A 20210-nucleotide genomic window follows, 5' to 3' on the forward strand; every position below is an offset into this window, starting at 1 on the left:
ACTTCCGCTCCCCTCACTCTGAGTCCCTGTTAATCCTTCCAGCTGCTCAACACTCCCACACACCTTTTTCTGTAGCCTTTTGCCTGCTTCAAGTGCCTCTTTCCACACACTTTGCCTTTCTTCCCTCCCTCCTTTCCTGCTTTCCCCCAGTTATCTGCTGAATTCCACACACGCTTGCACAGACGGGATCAATCTGAGACTGACTCGCCTTCAGTTTATCTCTGCTCCAAATGATTGATTCTCCCTCTTTAAGGGTAATTTGCTGGTGAATTCCATGTATTGCAAAAAACCCTATGAAATCTAATTCAATCCAATTGGCAGCTGGCACTTTTGGGAAGGAATACTGGAGAGCTGTCAATTTTCCTTTATAATTATGCACTATGTATATCATATTTATAGTGTGTGTCTGGCTATATGCATACATATAGTATATATAAGATTCATACATTACATGCATATATTCATATCCACATACACATAACACAACAGTGTCTGAGGCTACTTTATGCATTGTATATTTTTAGATTCCGATAGGTTTTTTTCAATCTTTTTAATAAGGAATATTTAAACATATCAAATCAACATACTTGCAGTGGTTCATGTGCTAGATACATTCTCTCTCTCCCCCTCTCTCTGCAGTCAACCATGATCAGTAAATAAAATCAAAGCCAGAATAGAAAAGTTTGTTTCTCTTCATATCTGATTCCACCTTCTGTTTAGGACATCCTCTGTTTTACTTAATGTACTTCTGCAGATACAAGGGTGATGAAGGCAGTTTAAGAATCTGGACAGAAAATTTGCTGGGAAGAAGGGTTTACAGCTACATGAGGGATGCTGCAAGTGTCAAACAGATTATTACGGGAGTTGGTAATGCAACTGGAACACTTTGATGGAGCAAAGTTAAGCCAATTTTTGAAAATCCCACCCTATCTGTTTAATAAGAATTTCAGTTACTTCAGTCAGCAAAATCTCCTCAGAAGTCCCCTGAGTTACCACTTCATAAGAAAAACAATAAGAAAAATGTGTAGTTCAAATAAATGTTGTACAAAATACATGGGGGAAATGGCTAGATATAAAGATTGGGTTATACCTGACAATTATTATACCCTCAAAGATTACATGCCTTTCTCCTTCTTTCCCTTCTCTCCTCACACTGGGTTCTGGCCAAATCTTGTTTACATCCTCACTGCCAAAGCCATAGTTCAGTTCCTCTCATCCAGACCACTGAGACTCCCTCATCTCTAGCTTCCCTAATTGTGCATACTCCTTTCTTCAACCTAGCCAGCATTCAGCAGCTAAAATAATCCCCTTTGCCCCCTTGGTCTGCCTGGGTCCCTTCCCCATCTCAAGCATTTTTACTTGCCTCCCTCTTTCTCCCCACATAAAAGTTTGAGCCCTTTGTCCACACTGTCTCACAGCTCAGCCCTGCCAATCTCTTTGCTCACCCTCTGCCCTACTGTTTCCTCTGCCCACTCTTTCACACTGCTCCCTACACCTGGAACATCATCCCTCTTCCAATGTGCCAAACATCCTCACTCTTCTTCTTTCAGAGGGGTAGCCGTGTTCATCTGTATCAGCAAAAACAATGAGAATTCCTGGGGGCACCTTCCTCAAAACCAACTTCATCTTTCTTTCCAAAATTGACTCCCACCCCTTTGCTCTGTACTCATCCCCCTTCTGTCTTACCTCAGTTTTAAAATATCAGAACTTTACATGCTACAAGCCTCTCTTTATTCCATGTATTGTAACCCTCATCTCTCTCTCCCTAACCCCCTCTTTTTTCTGTTATTGTCACATTTTAGGTTTGCCTAGTTTAGACAAAGTTCTTTGAGGCAGTGATTTTACCTTTTTAATCTCTGTAAAGTGTCACACAAAATGATACTCTTTAATACTAACGATACAGTATTAAAAAGGTGCCTTCTTCCTTCTCATCTTCACCAGGGACTAGTGGCTGGCTGAATGACTTTATAAACTAACTGGAATCTGATCCACCCAGAATGATTCCTGGACTCAGAACTGAAACAAACCTTTCTGTAATAATAAATAATATTAGGCCTGAATCCCCTCTCATTCATACAGGTTTTACTCTTTCGGTGAATCAATCCTGATCTACAGCAGTATGTGACAGGAGAAGCCAGCCGAAGGCGTATATTTGATGTATATATGATTACTCTTCTGTAAAGTGCATAGTACAGTGCTGGTGGGAATGACTTCCATTGTCCTTCAGAAGAGGCTCTCAATCAGCTTTAGAAAACATATTCAAATAGATCATTCCCCATTTTGCAGATGGAGAAACTGAGTCACAGACAGGTTAACACATTTTCCCAAGTTCACATAGGCTTGACCCAAAGAAAACTGAAGTCAGTGAAAAGACTGCAATTAAATTTAATGTGCTTTGGATCTGGCCCTTAGTGAGCAAGTGGCAAAGTCAAGAACAAAATACAGGTCTCCTGATGCTTAGGCCTCTATTCTAACTGCTAGACCACACTGGAGGCTGCATAAATGATTTGATGGCTGAACTTGCACTATCAGTGGAAAAGCAAAAAGGGCCAATTGAATTAAGATAGCACAGAGGAGTGTTAACACACATGGAAACCCCTAGCTAATTACTCCTCCAGAAGAACAAGCAATCGTATGGGCAGAGGTTGAGCCATGCTCCTACAGGAATCTCATCAGATGCCAATCTCCTTCCCGCCTTTGCTTTGTGCAGTGAAAACAGGCCAACTCAATTAACACCACATGGCTGTACCCGGAATCCATGTCTGAGGTCATTCTCAATTCTCTAACAGATTTTCCTCTCCGACAGGTTTCAGAGTAGCAGCCGTGTTAGTCTGTATCTGCAAAAGGAAAAGGAGTACTTGTGGCACCTTAGAGACTAACAAATTTATTTGAGCATAATCTTTTGTGAGCTACAGCTCACTTCATCGGTTGCATGCAGTGGAAAATACAGTGGGGAGATTTTATATACACAGAGAACATGAAACAATGGGTGTTACCATACACACTGTAACAAGAATGATCAGGTAAGGTGAGCTATTACCAGCAGGAGAGCGGGGAACTTTTTGTAGTGATAATCAAGGTGGGCCACTTCCAGCAGTTGAACAGAACGTGTGAGGAACAGTGGGGGAGGGGGATAATAAACATGGGGAAATAGTTTTACTTTGTGTAATGACACATCCAGTCTTTATTCAAGCCTAAGTTAATTGTATCCACTTTGCAAATTAATTCCAATTCAGCAGTCTTTCATTGGAGTCTGTTTTTGAAGTATTTTTTGTTGAAGAATTGCCACTTTTAGGTCTGTAATCGAGTGACCAAAGAGATTGAAGTATTCTCTGACTGGTTTTTGAATGTTATAATTCTTGACGTCTGATTTGTGTTCATTTATTCTTTTACGTAGAGACAGATTGACAGAGCCAGAAGAGTACCCTGAAGTTACCTACTACAGGACAGGCCCAACAAAGAAAATAACAGAACGCCACTAGCCATCACCTTCAGCCTCCAACTAGATGATGCATTGGAGAGGTTTTAGTCACTATGACCCCCAGATCTCTTTCTTCAGTACTGTTTCATAGGCAGTCATTTCCCATTTTGTATGTGTGCAACTGATTGTTCCTTCCTAAACAGAATACTTTGCATTAGTCCTTCTTGAGTTTCATCCTATTACTTCAGACCATTTTTCCAGTTTATCCAGATCATTTTAATCCTATCCTCCATGTGGAGTTGTGCACATGCAAAGAGGCCACTTGTGAAAATTTTGCTAAGGAACAAGCTTTTTTCAAGCTAAACTGTGCCCATTTTTTTGAGTGATAGTAGATGGATTTTCAATATGGCAAGGTGCTGATGTTTTAATGGAGGTGGTTTTGGATTCAAAACATCCAGATTTTCTCTTTGTTTGTGTTTTTGGTGCTAATGGAAACCCCAATTCAGCAAAGCACTTAAGCACGTGCTTAACTTTTATGCACATGCTTAAGTCCCTAACTTCAGCAGAACTTAGGCACACACGTGTTTTGTTGAATTAGGATCATAATCATTTTATCAACATTATGTGTGCAAAATCAGATGGAAGGAGTGGAACAAGCAAAATTCCATCAATTTTTTTAAAATGTCACACAGTTCTAGTTATGAAACACGACAACATATTAAAATCTTTCTTACTTATAATAGCACCTAAAACATTTTAAAAGGGGCAACCCCTACCCATAACCGCCCCTTCTACAAGTGCTCAAAGGCCGCACACAAAGCGAGGGAGCCTACAAGCGGGAGTGTGGGACTGTGATTTGAATCAAGGGCTAATTGTGTTTGCAGACAGCAATGACCCAATTTCGTTTCAGTGACAGGGTTGGGGTTTGTTTTTAAAATGGAAGAAGGAAGGGGCTGACTAGGAGATAGGGAGCTCTTTCTTTCATCAGTCCTTTATATCCTTACTTCCATGTAGGGGGAGAAATAGCACTGGTTGTCCCTGTCTTTCTGTAGGATAGGGGAAGAGAGATGTAGAATAATAGACAATTCTCTCACCACTGGTCCAATATTAGTATAGTTGCACTGACATTAGCAATGGTGGGATGGATTCCTGGAGTTTTTATTATGATTCTGCCTAGCCTTGCTCAGAGTAAGTACCAGCGTGGCACCAAAAAAAAATAAAAATGAGCCAATGTGATTTAGAGCTGCATACACGGCCACGTCACAGATCAGAGGGTAATTCTCCTTCCCCTCTACATACTCTAGTGAGACTGCAACTTGATGACACATCTCTGGGCACCTCAGTGACAGAAAGATGCCAACAAACTGCAGGGAATTCCAAGACCCGGAACAAAAATCACAAAGGGGCTGGAGATGTGAGAAAAGAATGAAAAAATCCACCTATCTATAGTTTATTTAAACAACAATTAAGGGACTGGAATTATAACGTGGGGTGGGTGATGGGGCATAAAATAAGGGGTAGAATTGGTCTTTCTAAATCTGTTAAAAAAATCTTGCCTTGATTTTGTCTGTCTCTGTCTATACTTATTTAGACACTTTCCCCAGTGAGTTGAAGAATTCTCTTTTCATTTCCTTTGCTTCTCATACAAATGAAGCGTGTCATCTCCTGCATGAAGGTCACGATGCTACAATAGCTTCTGTCAGATGAACTCATTCACCTCTGTGCCTAAAGATCTCTTCCCCTCCTGCTCCCCCCATTCCCATTTGAAATCCCCATTGCTAATGATAACATCGGAGACAAGGGACAGTGGGGCTCTCTTAGGGCTTGTTGACACAATGAGTTGCTGGCAAGCTGGGGTGTGAATCTACCCCACATTAAATCGCTTAGCACTAATTGTCTGTGTGGACCCTGCTGACACATATTAACAGTTTCAGAGGAACAGCCGTGTTAGTCTGTATTCGCAAAAAGAAAAGGAGTACTTGTGGCACCTTAGAGACTAACCAATTTATTTGAGCATGAGCTTTCGTGAGCTACAGCTCACTTCATCAGATGTTTACCGTGGAAACTGCAGCAGACTTTATATACACACAGAAATCATGAAACAATACCTCCTCCCACCCCACTGTCCTGCTGGTAATAGCTTATCTAAAGTGATCAACAGGTGGGCCATTTCCAGCACAAATCCAGGTTTGTGCTGGAAATGGCCCACCTGTTGATCACTTTAGATAAGCTATTACCAGCAGGACAGTGGGGTGGGAGGAGGTATTGTTTCATGATTTCTGTGTGTATATAAAGTCTGCTGCAGTTTCCACGGTAAACATCTGATGAAGTGAGCTGTAGCTCACGAAAGCTCATGCTCAAATAAATTGGTTAGTCTCTAAGGTGCCACAAGTACTCCTTTTCTTTATATTAACAGTTTGTTACTATGCTTTGATCTAGTCCTCCTTGAAATGGCTCTGGATGAAAGCACATTAACAAACTGTTAATGCACATCAGCAGGGTCCATCTGGACAGTTAGTGCGCAGCATGCTAGTGTGGAGTAGATTCATGGCCCTGCTTGCTATGAAGTAAACGTTTGTGTTGACAAGCCCTGAGTGGAAACTACTGTCCCTACCCTTGGTTATGGGGCATGTAGTTCAGTCATGTCTAGGAGCCATCTGACCAGCTAAAAGAAGGGTACTCCATTTCTCCATCAGACGCTCCCAAAGAGAACACATGTGGACATATTCAGGCAGTAAGGAGGCAAATACAGGAGAAGAAAAAAGGGAAATGGAAAGAAAGAAAGAAAGAAAGAAAGAAAGAAAGAAAGAAAGAAAGAAAGAAAGAAAGAAAGAAAGAAAGAAAGAAAGAAAGAAGAGACAGGAGAAAGTCATGATTTGGACCTTAATATTTTGCAACCAATTACGTTTAGCTATCGTTATAGCTGTGACAGAATTGTCACAGGCCAAGAGACTGGGGGTAAAATCCTGACCCTTGAAAGCAATGGGAAATTTTCCGTTGACTTCAACAGGGCCAGAATTTCACTCTGTAAGACAAAGCTAAGGCTCTGAACTCACAGACTTATGTGGGGGGAAAATACTCAAAGTCAGCAGGTTTATTGGTACAGTACCTTGAAAATACTCATAGAATGTCAGGGTTGGAAGGGATTTCAGGTGGCCATCTAGTCCAATCCCATGCTCAAAGCAGGATCAATCCCTAACTAAATCATCCCAGCCAGGGCTTTGTCAAGCCTGACCTTAAAAACCTCTAAGGAAGGAGATTCCACCCCCCACACCACTCAGGTAACACATTCCAGTGTTTCACCACCCTCCTAGTGAAAAAGTTTTTCCTAAGATCCAACCTAAACCTCCCCCACTGCAACTTGAGACCATTACTCCTTGTTCTGTCATCAGCTACCACTGACAACAGTATAGATCCATCCTCTTTGGAACCCCCTTGCAGGTAGTTGAAAGCAGCTATCAAATACCCTCTCATTCTTCTCCTCTGCAGACTAAACAATCCCAGTTCCCTCAGCCTCTCCTCATAAGTCATGTGTTCCAGGCCCCTAATCATTTTTGTTGCCCTCCGCTGGATGCTTTCCAATTTGTCCACATCCTTCTTGTAGTGTGGGGCCCAAAACTGGACACAGTACTCCAGATGAGGCCTCACCAATGTTGAATAGAAGGGAATGATCATGTTCCTCGATCTGCTGGCAATGCTCCTACTTATACATCCCAAAATGCCGTTAGCCTTCTTGGCAACAAGGGCACACTGTTGACTCATATCCAGCTTCTCGTCCACTGTAACCCCTAGGTCCTTTTCTGCAGAACTGCTGCCTAGCCATTCAGTCCCTAGTCTGTGCAGTGCATGGGACTCTTCCATCCTAAGTGCAGGACTCTGCACTTGTCCTTGTTGAACCTCATCAGATTTCTTTTGGCTCAATCCTCTAATTTGTCTAGGTCCCTCTGTATCCTATCCCTACCCTCCAAGTATCTACCATTCCTCCCAGTTTAGTGTCATCTGCAAACTTACTGAGGGTGCAATCCACACCATCCTCCAGATAATTAATGAAGATATTGAATAAAACCGGCCCCAGGACCGACCCTTGGGGCACTCCGCTTGATACCGGCTGCCAACTAGACATGGAGCCATTGATCACTACCCGTTGAGCCCGACGATCTAGCCAGCTTTCTATCCATTTTATAATCCATTCATCCAGCCCATACTTCTTTAACCTGCTGGCAAGACTACTGTGTTCATATAAATCAAAACTTTAAATATTCTACTTTTAATGCAAAAAAAAGGTTTGGGGGTTTGGGGGCTTTTTAGCAGAGTAAACAAACTGTTCATGAAAGAGTCTAAAATGAGTCTCATTCCCCAAGAAGGCTGTTCAGATGAGTAATCTTGCCATTTCAAATGCATGCCCATCATAGAAGCATAGAATCATAGATGAAAGCCTGTGTAATTTACCCTTTACAACACTGCAGTACTGCAGGTCACTTTATTGGATGTAAGGTGTTATAAACACAAAGAAACAAAGGTGTGATTTTTTGGTACAGAATGACATTATCCAACAGTAGATGCATGCACTGCTGGGCAGCAAGCGAGGAGACCTACTGAAACCCATGGGTGGCCTGTGCTGAGGCTTTAGGTCTCACTGTCACTGTCCCCCAGGGTGTGCTTGTCAAATAGGTATTCTGCCATCCCATATTTGGGTGCCCCCATCTTGCGCAGGTTGGTCACATGCTCACCCAGTTCAAGCACCTATTTGCGGCTATGTTAGAAAGCATGACCTGACCTGAGTGTTCCACACAGTCTCCACACCGTTTAAAGCCAGCTCACTTCCCAGACTGTTGCCCCAATAGATTTTTAGAGCACCAACTTCCTGGTTAATCTATCTAGTTGCTGCATATGTGCAGGTAAGCATGTGAGTGACTACTTTTGGAAAACGTGATGAGTGCAGAGACATATCATGCCATTTCTACACACAGAAACTCCACTGGTTTTATTAAAATCAGTGGTAAGAATCCCACCAGCTTCAATGGAAGAAGAGTTAGGCCTGGGCCAAATGATTTTGACAACTGCAACCAATCTGTTTGGGAGTTACAGAAGCTTAAAGAAAGTTCATTGCAAACCGCAAAATTAGTTTATTTTCTGCTCTCATTACTTAAATGGATGCATGAATCTCCCCCCCCCTCCTTTTTTTTTTAAATTAGTGAGGTTGAAAGACTGGAGTGAATTTTGGGACTCCTATAAACAGAGCTTTGAAGCAGAAACAATGACAGAGCCTTCACTCTATTGACACAAACAGCCTTACCATAATGTCCTTCAATTAAAGAGCTGCTGACACTTCATGGAACACCATGACAAATATTCAATTTGGAAACAATCCTGACTACCTGTCATCTTATTTGTAATTCTGTTCTTTGTTTGCTAAGGACATTTGCAAGAAAACACGCTCTTGTTAGCTGTTTAAGTTCTCACCTGCATGTCTCCCAGCTGAAGTCATAACTCTCTGTTTGCAATTTACGTCACATGTAGACTATTCTGATTAGTGCTTTGTCATAATTGTTTCACACATGAAAACAAATATTTTGGCAAGGTCTTGAAAGAACCTGTGAATTTCATGAAGGCTGGGGGGGAGGAGGGGGCGGGAGAGAATCTGCCATTTCTACCAGCAAACACAGTTTTTGAGATAAACAATGCTGGAGTTACATCCTCAGAACAAAAAAGTTTAAATCTCCATCCTTTTGCCACAAGTGACAATTTTCTATTTTTAGAGAGAGATTATACATTTTAATCAGTCATCTAACTTCCCCCCTCCAATACTCTAATATAGTAAATGGATAAATGCTAGGAACAGAATAATTTCAAAGAAATAAAGATCCCATTTTCCTGAAAATCTTCTTACTGTGACCAAACAAAAAATGAGAAGAAAAATATAGATACTCTACGCTACAGCAGCAGGATAGTTTTTAAGATATTTTAGAAATTTCTCCATGTGGTGCCAGCAGTTTTTTGTTTTTTTTTAAAGGAGGCATTGTAGACTGTGGCATGGTTGTAGGTTAGGATAGTAAAGAAAAAAAAATGAATTGCATGAGTCAAATATGAGGAGTAATTGAAGAGTGTAACCCTAGGGCTGGAAAACCTAATGGAATTCCTAAGTGAAATGGTTCAGTGCTATAATAAATAGAAGGTCCATTAACAGCAGCAAAGAACAAGCCACTGATGCTGCAGGCAAATGTTACGAGGGGTAACTGCAGCCACTGAAGAGTAGTAAGAAAATAAGTATCCCAATCCCCCTTGCTTTCAAACCATCAAGTAATCGTCATTTAGGATTAAAGGTTTAATAGGGTGGAGGATGGGGTACACAGATACCTGCTTGTAGCTGCTTCTGGAATCTCTGTTGTTAAAGTCTGTGGTCTCTCTCCTGGATAAAGCTGCTTACACAGGGCAGGTGGGATGCACGAAACGAAACAAGAGTCAGAGGGTCTGCACTGATTTCCTTCTATAACTATTCATTTGTTGAAGTTCTCTGGTTACTGATGAACTTTCTTTGCTCCATATTTATTTTAACTTCACCTCTTCTTTACAATGGGAACTGAAAGAGGTTTGATAAAGGGGTTGGAAGCTTGTCTGTTCATTATAATTTCTAGAAGAGCCCGTGTATTTTGGCTGAAATTCTAACTCTAAATTTTTAAGTAATATTCTGAGAATCACTACCTCTATCCATACACCTCCTACAACAGCACCTAGTGGGACTTCTCCCTTTTTCTTCCAACAGAGACTGTACTACTGTTAGAAGACTTGTTCCATATTACAGGGGTTAGACTCTTCCCTGCACCGATACAAAATAGGCCCTTTACTTGTCTATTTATTTAAAAAAAAAAAAAAAAAAAGAGACCAGATGGACACATGGAGATGAGTACATATTGCCATAGGAAGCATATCTTCAACTTTCACAATTCTTGTTCATTTAAATGTTCATTGATCATACTGTATTAGTAGATCTTTATGCACAGATAACTGTTCAGTAGGGTTCTGATGACTGAGTTGTGTCTCTCTCCCCCCATCGCAGTTTATGTCACCACCAGAATCCCTCCCTGGAATCTTCTCCATTTATAAGACAGGTTGGAGAAAGGAAGCTATCCGATTACCTGACAGGTGCTCTGAAGTACACAAGAACTGGTATGTGGCACAGCCATATTTGTTGGAACTCATCAGTCACATTATTCTTATTTTACAAAAGCAACAAGAGACCTCATGAAAGTGTCTGCACTTCAGGGACTGACGGGCTAGAGTGATGGCTGTAGAAGGTACTGAACAATACCCAAGGCATACAGGTATCATGGACATATTAGTGCCCACTTCTCTCTCCATGGTCCATGTATTATTCTAAGTAGAATGTGCAATATACAGAAACAGAAGGCATCAGAGGTACAAGACAGAGGATTCATGAAATCACCTGGAGTGCCCGGAGGGTGTATCTGCAGCAAGTGGCCATTGATATTTATTCTGATGTCTTACCTCGTCTTTATCCTGCACCTGGATGAAAAGGGGAAGGGCAAAGCCCACCTGGGCCAGCTCTGGGATTCCAACACTGTACTCAGAACTATTGAACTCGGGGGCATTGTCATTTAGGTCTATGACAAGGATGTTGAAAGTGGTGATCACTGTAGCATTGGAGGGGGTGCGGTCATCATTCAACTCCGTACCCTGCAAGGGAAAATATCAGTGTGGCCTTTATTTCAAAGAACAAGCATAAGAGAAATGCAGAAGATTGCGGCCCATCATACAGAAATTGCATACAGGCAGTGCAGTTGACTGCTGTCATTGAGACAAAGTCAATGGCACAGTAATAGCCTTCCCTTGTCGTTTACATCATGGATGCAGCATGATTTGACCGAGGCTTTAAATGTGCATTTGTGGTGCAAGTTTAGTGTTCAAAGTGAAAGACTGATAACTGTGGCTTTAGTCCAGCACAACATAGTTAGGAGCTATGCAAGCTCCCTCACCTCTTAGGTCTGCCAAGGATGGGCACACTGAATTTTTACCCACACCACCTCTACTACTCCAGTACCTATCGCTCTGATTATACTTGTTACTACTGACCTACAAATCTGCCTGTCATCTGGACGGCCACCTTTAGAGATTTGCCTTGTGGGGCCAAAACTGTTGTCTCTCATTATGATGCCATGCACTGTAATGACACAAACTCATAATAGTATGATGCATACAGGAGATGGTTTTCTCCACTAGCATTAATGTCAAGACTGTTAACATCTTGCAAAATAGCCTGGCAGGACATGGGAGACACTCCTCAAAACCAGGGTTTTCCCAGGACATCTGAGGGAGGTGGTGACATCAGGTTTACTCCTGGGCCTTGCCTGAACTGAGATTAGCAGCAGTGAAAATCATGCTGTGATGTGATGGAGACAAACATCCACTAGAAAAATAGGACAAGACCAGCAAACTCATTTTACTTGGGACTTAAAATAGGTTTGGCTGCAAATTACTAGACATGAAGGGCCAATGCACTGGCACTCTATGTGATAAGTTCCCACCAGACATCTTAACTTATACAGGGTTTTTTGGTGGGGGGAAGAGGAGAGAAGGGAGGTGGGTGGCTAGAGGATGAACCTTATTGTCACAGAAACGAGGGTGGTGAAGGACATCTGAAAATAGAGTTCTTCCTCTTGTATTTTGTATAATCTAAAAAAACGGAAACAAGACCACAAGGGGAGGAAAGAGCCCCCTGCAGCTCCATGGAACACTGGAGGGCAGGCAGATGGGGCTGCTAAAGATCACCCTGAGGCTGATTGTGGAGTTGGTAAAATTCAGCATTTCCACAGATTGGCATTTGGGCCTAATCTATTTTACTTAGACACACACACACACACACTTTTGACCCCAAAATCAACCCTGCTCCCTCCCCACCAAGAATCAAGGGAAAGAAGCTGGATTCCAAGGGATGATAATAGTATATTGACCGTGTAGAACTCCACAGAAAGACCCTCACCACAGGTCAAGCCGAGTAATTGCATGTCATTTTCTCTCCCTGACAAAGCACTGCCCCTACCACAGCAAGGAGGTGAGCTGTACTCAGGGGCATTGCCAGCAGATCGAGAGACATGATCGTTCCCCTCTATTCGACACTGGTGAGGCCTCGTCTGGAGTACTGTGTCCAGTTTTGGGCCCCACACTACAAGAAGGATGTGGACAAATTGGAAAGAGTCCAGCGGAGGGCAACAAAAATGATTTGGGGACTGGAACACATGAGTTATGAGGAGAGGCTGAGGGAACTGGGATTGTTTAGTCTGCAGAAGAGAAGAGTGAGGGGGGATTTGATAGCTGCTTTCAACTACCTGCAAGGGGGTTCCAAAGAGGATGGCTCTAGACTGTTCTCAGTGGTAGCAGATGACAGAACAAGGAGTAATGGTCTCAAGTTGCAGTGGGGAAGATTTAGGTTGGATCTTAGGAAAAACTTTTTCACTAAGAGGGTGGTGAAACACTGGAATACGTTGCCTAGGGAGGTGGTGGAATCTCCTTCCTTAGAAGTTTGTAAGGTCAGGCTTGACAAAGCCCTGGCTGGGATGATTTAATTGGGGATTGTTCCTGCTTTGAGCAGGGGGTTGGACTAGATGACCTCCTGAGGTCCCTTCCAACCCTGATATTCTATGATGCTACTCTTCCAGTGCTGGCTGCCATCCTCCCAGTCAATGACTTCTCTAACATGCTGATTCTTTCCTCCAGCCCAGTGGAATCCACACTTCTAAATGTGTTTCCAACCCACCGGCTGGCTTGGTATGGATTTTGATTAAAGAGCGGAAATTGGAGTTGGGAGAGCAGTTCTCCGGTGGGGCCTCATGGTGTCGGAACGTTATGCTTCGATGCATTTTCATGATGAAGCGACTTTTAGCCTTTTCTTTGTAATCCTTGTACCATGCAACACAGACACAGATGCAGCTGAAGGATCTGCTGGACACCAAAAATACAGGTGCCCAGTGAGATTGGGGGCGGGGGGGGGGGAAGACCCATTTTTGTCATGTCAGCATCTGTTTCTGCCCTTCTAATTCTGTTGCATCTCACAGTCCCTACTAGCCCCACCAGTACGTTCCCCCTTCATTAATCCACAGGACACTGTTCATCCTGCTGCTCAAAGGGGTTCTGGCATGCAGCGTGTGTGTCTAGCCTCCTCCCACCCCGAGGAGTACCCCTGAGCCAGAACAGAGCAACACATACACTACAGAAGACAGAAACCACCAAAAGAGGAGTACCCCAGAGCAGAAGTTCAGAGAGCTTTGGAAGAGCTAACTGAGCTAGCAGCAGTCAGGGTGAATCACAAGAAATAGAACAGGTTAATTCTACAGCCCACTCCCCAATCTAGGGATAATGGGGTCTGTCCCTGATGCCAGACAGGGAGAGAGAGAGGAGTCCTGCCCTGGGAATAGCAGAGGTCTGCCCTGGTGTCAGATAGGGAAAGAATACTACCAGTGTGCTTCTTCACTTGAAATAAGTCAGTATTAAGCAGCACAGAGCAGCAACACATTCACAGATGATCCTCTGACTGAAGTGCCTTTCCTCTCCCTTCAGCTATGCTGATCCTTCCCCTTGTCTCCCCAAAGAGCTATTGCTCTCAGTGTCTCACCTTCACTGTGAGAATGAATCCAGTGCTGTAGAAAGGGTTTTCACGGTCCAGTGGCCCATTCAGGGTTAAAGCTCCACTGATGTAGTCCAGTGCAAAGATGCTGTTGGTGTTACCTGGCAATGAAAACAAACAGGATGAGCACAAGCAGCCCATATTGCTGAAGACACAGAAACTATGGACTTAACACAGAGGAAAGCCTGATGAGACCCTCCATGCATGACCAGATCATGCAAAAAGCGATTTTAGAATTCAGAACTGTAGTCTGGTTTAAGACCCCCAGCCGGGTAACAGATTATACTAGTATGTGCAGACTTAAAGCATTATAAATGCATTTTAAAATTAAATGGCTGTAAATCAGTTCCTCCTTCACTTACCTACCCAATACTGGGCTCAGAACTGTGCTTTCTTTGCAAGAGCTGATAGCATCACAAACACTTCAGGCAGTGTAGGAATTTCAAAGAGTTTCTGCTAAAATGTAAACGCATTCATCGTTCTTATCTCCACATCTACTCTGTTACTGACTTGGGATCTCAGACAGCGTATACAGACCGCCACTTTGCAGTTTACCTCTTAGCAAGTGTTGAAGTCTGAGCACAAAGAGAGAGCAGCCATAGTGGGCAGCTACTCCCATCACATGAAGGTGGGAGGGAAATGGTTGGACAGGGCTGGGAGTAAGCAGAGCCTCAGCTCCATCCCCACCCTCATGCACCAGCTGCAGAGCTAAGGTGGTGCAGAATGGGAAGTATGCTGAGCTGGTGCAGGTTGGGTCCCTGCTTCCCCTTTGCTTCAGGGGAGAAACAACTGGGACCTGGCCTGCTCCTAGAACAGGAACACATTTCATGCTGCCTTTGACTTAAGGCTTGTGATATAGTATCTTCATGGTCTAGCCCCATGTGGTTTTAGGACAGAGCTAAAGCAGCACAACAAAAAGGCAAAATCCAGTTACTGAACTGAACAGGCTTTGGTTTAGACGGCTGCCTTCAGCATTCTCATTTCCTCCACACCCCCTCGACTGATCTCTGCCATTGCTGCTATGTCCCCTGGATGGCAGACTGCCCCTTCTAAGAGTCCCCACTGCCCTTTGGGAGTGGGCTGGACCCTCTCATTTGCTTCCATCTAGTTTGTAGATGCTCTTTATTCCATGCCTTTGGGTGCCTTTCTATGAGCTTGTAAATTTGATATCCCCGAAGGTTACATGTGTGACCAGCCACACGCGATGCCATCCTCAATGCCTCACTATTTTGTGCTTCATCCAGAAGAGCCGGTCCTGCTCTCATGGCAACCTGGGTCAGTTTTCTCCTTCTTTAGAAATAGACACTGGCAGAAGGTTAACTCGGTATTGCTGAGTCGTACAGCCTATTTGCCAGCAGATATTAATAAGCTGAATCTCACGGGACTGGGGCTACCCTCATAATAATCTCATCTCCTTTACCTTTGTCAACTGAGACAAAGAAATCAGTTGTCACTTGGAGCCTTGGCAATCTGATGCTTGCCTTGTGTGATATCCAAGAAGGAGGCTACTGAATTAATGATCAGGGGCTTGCACATACATACACTCCTGCAAACACACACACACACACACCCACCCACCCCCTTACACTCTACACCCTACACTCTCACAGTGTGTAAGAATTCCTGATCCCAAACACCAAGACAAAGGAGGAGGTGGGGGATTGTTACATTCCATCCAGCTGATGGGGGGGGGGCAGGGGAGAGAAGAGAGAAAGATACTGAGAAGTTGGGTGTCTTATATTAAAAACTATTTGCCAATTTTCTGGAAATGCATTTCAAGAAAATTTGCCATTACAAAAGTATCCTTTCCTTAGCTCTTGACCAATTTGCTCTATTCTGATCCTGTACCTCTGCCTGCCTGACCTAGCCACTTTCATCATATTGATATTCCCTTACATTGGGTGATTAATGACCCATTTCTTGCTTCTAGTTACAGCTGTCTTCTCATGTGACTTGGTTGCCGTGTAGCTTTCAATCCTCTCAGACATTTTACCCTCTAGGAGCACCAGGAGCTAAGAGAAACCATGGTCTCCCCTCCTTGTCCTGGACAGAGTCCTAACTCTATAACTGTACATTTCTCCTTTATAGCGGAGGGCTTATATTTTCCCCTCAGGCCTCCAATTACAGAGTGCCTCATGATTTTGTCCTTGGGTCCTCTTCTCTGTTCCATCTGAAATGGCCCATTGATTGCTTCAGTGACAGAGTTCACAGCTTAATGAACTGTTAAGGATCTACTTACCAATATTAAGTGATGTTCAGTAGCAAATCTTAAAAGGTACCAATAGTTTCCACTTTGGACTTTACCTCGATGTGGTGGTCACCCAACTCTATAATCTTTCTTTTGGAGCTTATTCTCAGACCTTTCTAACTAACACCTACTTGTCTGTCTTGATTGTCAGTTCCTGGCTACTGCATGGTTGATTAAATCCTCTTTCAGAATTGACGGAGAGAGAAAACACCCTTGCCCCACATCACTGATCCTATTTAAACTATGACCTACTTAACCCACTGACCTCCTATGTCAAGCCAGAACTTTGTTACCTAGGCTAGAAATGTTATAATTTTAGCCAAGAAAGATGTGGGAGGAGAAAAAGTTCAGGATCATGAAATATTACAGCACACGTTTCAAAACATTTCTAAATTTGTCCTTAGCACTGTTGAAATCCTTCTTCATGCCTTAAATCACTTCCTATCTAGAACTATTGAAGTAACGCACCACCTACCTTCCTAGATTTCTCTCTCTCTAATGTTTTGGGAGCCTTGGAAATCTTCAAATTTCTCCCTGCTCACCAGGATCAACCAATCATAATTATATAGATAGAAAAGACCTACATTAAGTCATCTTGTCCATGCCATTGTCCCCCCTTATCATGGATTCCTATTCATCTCCAAATCTAGGCCAAAACTTTCCTCCTGATTTTCAAAAAGTCTTCACATACTTCATGCTACCTCACCAATTTCATATCCACTAACTCCCTGCACTCACTATGCTTCTCCAGTCTGGGCTTCCTCCCCCATTCCCTCTTTAACAGCAGGGTAAGGAGGTCGAGTCAGGAGCGCTCATGTTTTCACTTTGTACAGCCCCCCAAGGAACATTTTGACATTCTTCCCCAGACACAGAGTCATTTCCTCTCTTTGAAATTATATTGTCAAGTTTTTTCTCTTCGAGTCAGACATAACTAAAGTCATTTTGTGATTCCACATTTGAAGAACAATGTATAAAAATATATTGTATTGTACTGCAACAAGTTTAACTGTCCTAAGATGCCAACCATTTCCTTCGCTGCATATTGCCCTGGTAAATTATATTTTGGGGCAGCCTTTGTACAGTCCTCCAACATTACATGCCATAAATATATATTTTAATAAAAAAAACACATTGTCCTGCCACTAACAAATCTGCCAACCGGTGCGATTGCCAACTTCAGCCTCAGACCAATATGTTCTAGTGGAAGTGGGTTGATGGGGCTTATTCTGAATTTGGCCAGAGCATGAAGGACCTAACAAAGCCTTACAGTTTGAGCACTGGACCCCTCATTCCAAGAGTCACCATGAATTCGGCTCACAACCAGAATCTGAGCAAATGTAAGGTAATTTTTAAGAAGAAAGGGAACAACTTAAGGACCCAAATGCTCTTCAGCTGTGCACATCAGAGGTTTTCCTTTAGCTCAGCCTCCCAAATATTGTTCACATTAAAGACATGCATCTGATGTATTTTTGGGAGCCTTTTTGCTTACACAGAGTTGGTTGGCTCGAAAAACAGCCTTTGAGTAGGAAAGACATGTCTCCAAATCTGTCATTCAAAGTCTTTTCATAATTTTCTCTACAAAGCCTCTTCAACCACCAATTCATTTGTCCTCTGACCAATGGTCCTCCATGAAGTACTGCACTATAGAACAATGCAAATTCCTGCTCGGTGCTTCTCTTTGGAAACTCTCTTGTTATCTTTATATTTTCAATTTCTTCATCTTTTTCATAGGGGGAAAAATAGCCATCTTTGCTTTTCACTCCCCATTTGCTGTCACTCAGCCTTCCACTCTCTCCACCCCTTCTCGCTATAAAATCTCTCCTTCATCCTTTGTCCTCTCGTTATCTGTCAGTCTTTTGACCCAGTAAAAAGTCCCAGCCTGGGTTAACTGCAGTTTAGTGTGTGGCTGACTGTGCGTACTGCAACACAGGCTGATGGCTTTCAATTGGTTTGTCTGCTCCACTGCTCTAACAGCAATTACTTTCACTCCTCTTTCTCCTTTCCCTCTGTGTCTGGAAAGACAAAGAAACCATTCCAAACCACTAGGTCTCTGCATCAACCCACTCAGAGGCAGAGGGATTCCATGGATGCAACAGAGCCACACAATGTGGAGATGCTGAGGAGCATGGATGACAGTCTGGCATGTTGCTGCTCAGACTCCGATCACTAGCTGCTGGACATTCACCCGCAGATAAGTCTGTTACTCCAATGGCCTCTGAAGCAGATAACTACTATCCAATTAAATCTTATGAGTTAGTAAGGGTTTTCTCTCTGTTACATAAAGCTGGCAAGTGACTCATATCTATAGTGCCATATTCAGACACAGTTGTAGATCTGGTGCCAGTGTTCTTTGCGTTGCTCTGTCCCACTATCTCAATCTAACAATGCCTGACAGAGACATCCGGAGCCTGTTTCTGAACTCTGATCCTGTCTGCTGCTTTCAGTGCTGCCTGCCTGTCCAAAGATCCCTGGTTCTTTTGGCCCTGCCTTGCTGCTCAGACCTGTGTTAGCTACCCATATTATGCTACCTGTACTGTCATGCCCTTCTGACCCTGGTATTGTCTGACTGATGCTGCTAGGGCTACTCATCCTATCCTGCCTCCCTGACCCTGTCTAATGGGTGTGCCAATACAATGAATTGCTGTTCCTCTGATGACTATATTGTTGAAGCAGCACTGTAATACCCAGACATGAGAGAGAACACAGTGGATACACAGAATCCCCTGTGGTGTATTTTAAACGGAGCAGATCTACCAAGTTTATTCTCAAAAAGAAAAGGAGGACTTGTGGCACCTTAGAGACTAACAAATGTATTTGAGCATAAGCTTTCATGAGCTACAGCTCACTTGTTAGTCTCTAAGGTGCCACAAGTACTCCTGTTCTTTTTGCGGATACAGACTAACACAGCTGCTACTCTGAAACCAGAGATTAGATAGCAGCTCTTTTTCCAAAAGTTCCTCATAGCTTTGGAACAGACTCTCTCGTAGCTTGTGGAAATGTGTTAATAGTGAACCTGCTGCCTGTTAGTGATTCCTGAACCTATTTGCGAGGACTTAATTACCTGGTCGGAGTAGGGAAAAGCTAGCTCTGGCTGGTACATTAAATGGTACTGGAATTTTTGTTTAGAAGTGAGTGTGTTGTGTGACGGTTGTAGCACAAAATGTTAAGAGAAATATAGCAGAGAGGGCTGTGAAGAGAAGCTTTGAATGGTACAATTTCCCCCTGAAGGGAAGTCCACTTTGAACACTTTGCTGTCAAATATTCATATGCTCATTCTGTATCAGGTTTCAGTTTTAGGTGCTGATATTCTCTGTCTGGGTCACAAAGGGTTTGTGTACTGCACTTTAAAGATAGCAATAACACAGAGTGAAAAGCCTGCTCCATCTTACAGTCTCCAAGCAACAGAATAAACTTGGTTTCAGAGTAGCAGCCGTGTTAGTCTGTATCTGCAAAAAGAACAGGAGTGCTTGTGGCACCTTAGAGACCCACACATTTATTAGAGCATAAGCTTTTGTGGGCTACAGCCCACTTCATCGGATGCATAGAATGGAACATATAGTAAGAAGAAATATATATACATACAGATAAGTTGGAAGTTGCCATACAAACTGAGACGCTAATTAGTTAAGATGAGCTATTATCAACAGGAGAAAAAAACTTTTGTAGTGATAATCAAGATGGTCCATTGAGACAGTTGACAAGAAGGTGTGAGGATACTTAACATGGGGAAATAGATTCAATATGTGTAATGACCCAGCCACTCCCAGTCTCTCTTCAAACCCAAGTTAATGGTATCTAGTTTGCATAGATTTCAGAGTAGCTGCTGTGTTAGTCTGTATCCGCAAAAAGAAAAGGAGTATTTGTGGCACCTTAGAGATGAACACATTTATTTGAACATAAGC

At 42.9% G+C, this 20210-nt stretch overlaps 1 protein-coding gene across 15 annotated transcripts in view; it reads right to left on the bottom strand.

Annotated features, from left to right (window-relative positions):
* CDH23 (cadherin related 23) overlaps window positions 1-20210 on the bottom strand; it is a 521149-nt gene that overhangs the window by 248873 nt on the left and 252066 nt on the right. For all 15 annotated transcript variants that reach the window (XM_073353546.1, XM_073353545.1, XM_073353548.1 and 12 more), the window contains 2 exons: window positions 14049-14161; window positions 10928-11116 (listed from right to left, as the gene is read on the bottom strand). In XM_073353546.1, the coding sequence (XP_073209647.1) occupies window positions 10928-11116; window positions 14049-14161 (302 nt within the window). The remainder of the gene's footprint in view (window positions 1-10927; window positions 11117-14048; window positions 14162-20210) is intronic.

The sequence above is a fragment of the Lepidochelys kempii genome, chromosome 7 (genome assembly GCF_965140265.1).
Source record: "Lepidochelys kempii isolate rLepKem1 chromosome 7, rLepKem1.hap2, whole genome shotgun sequence".
In the NCBI taxonomy this organism is placed as follows: domain Eukaryota; kingdom Metazoa; phylum Chordata; order Testudines; family Cheloniidae; genus Lepidochelys; species Lepidochelys kempii.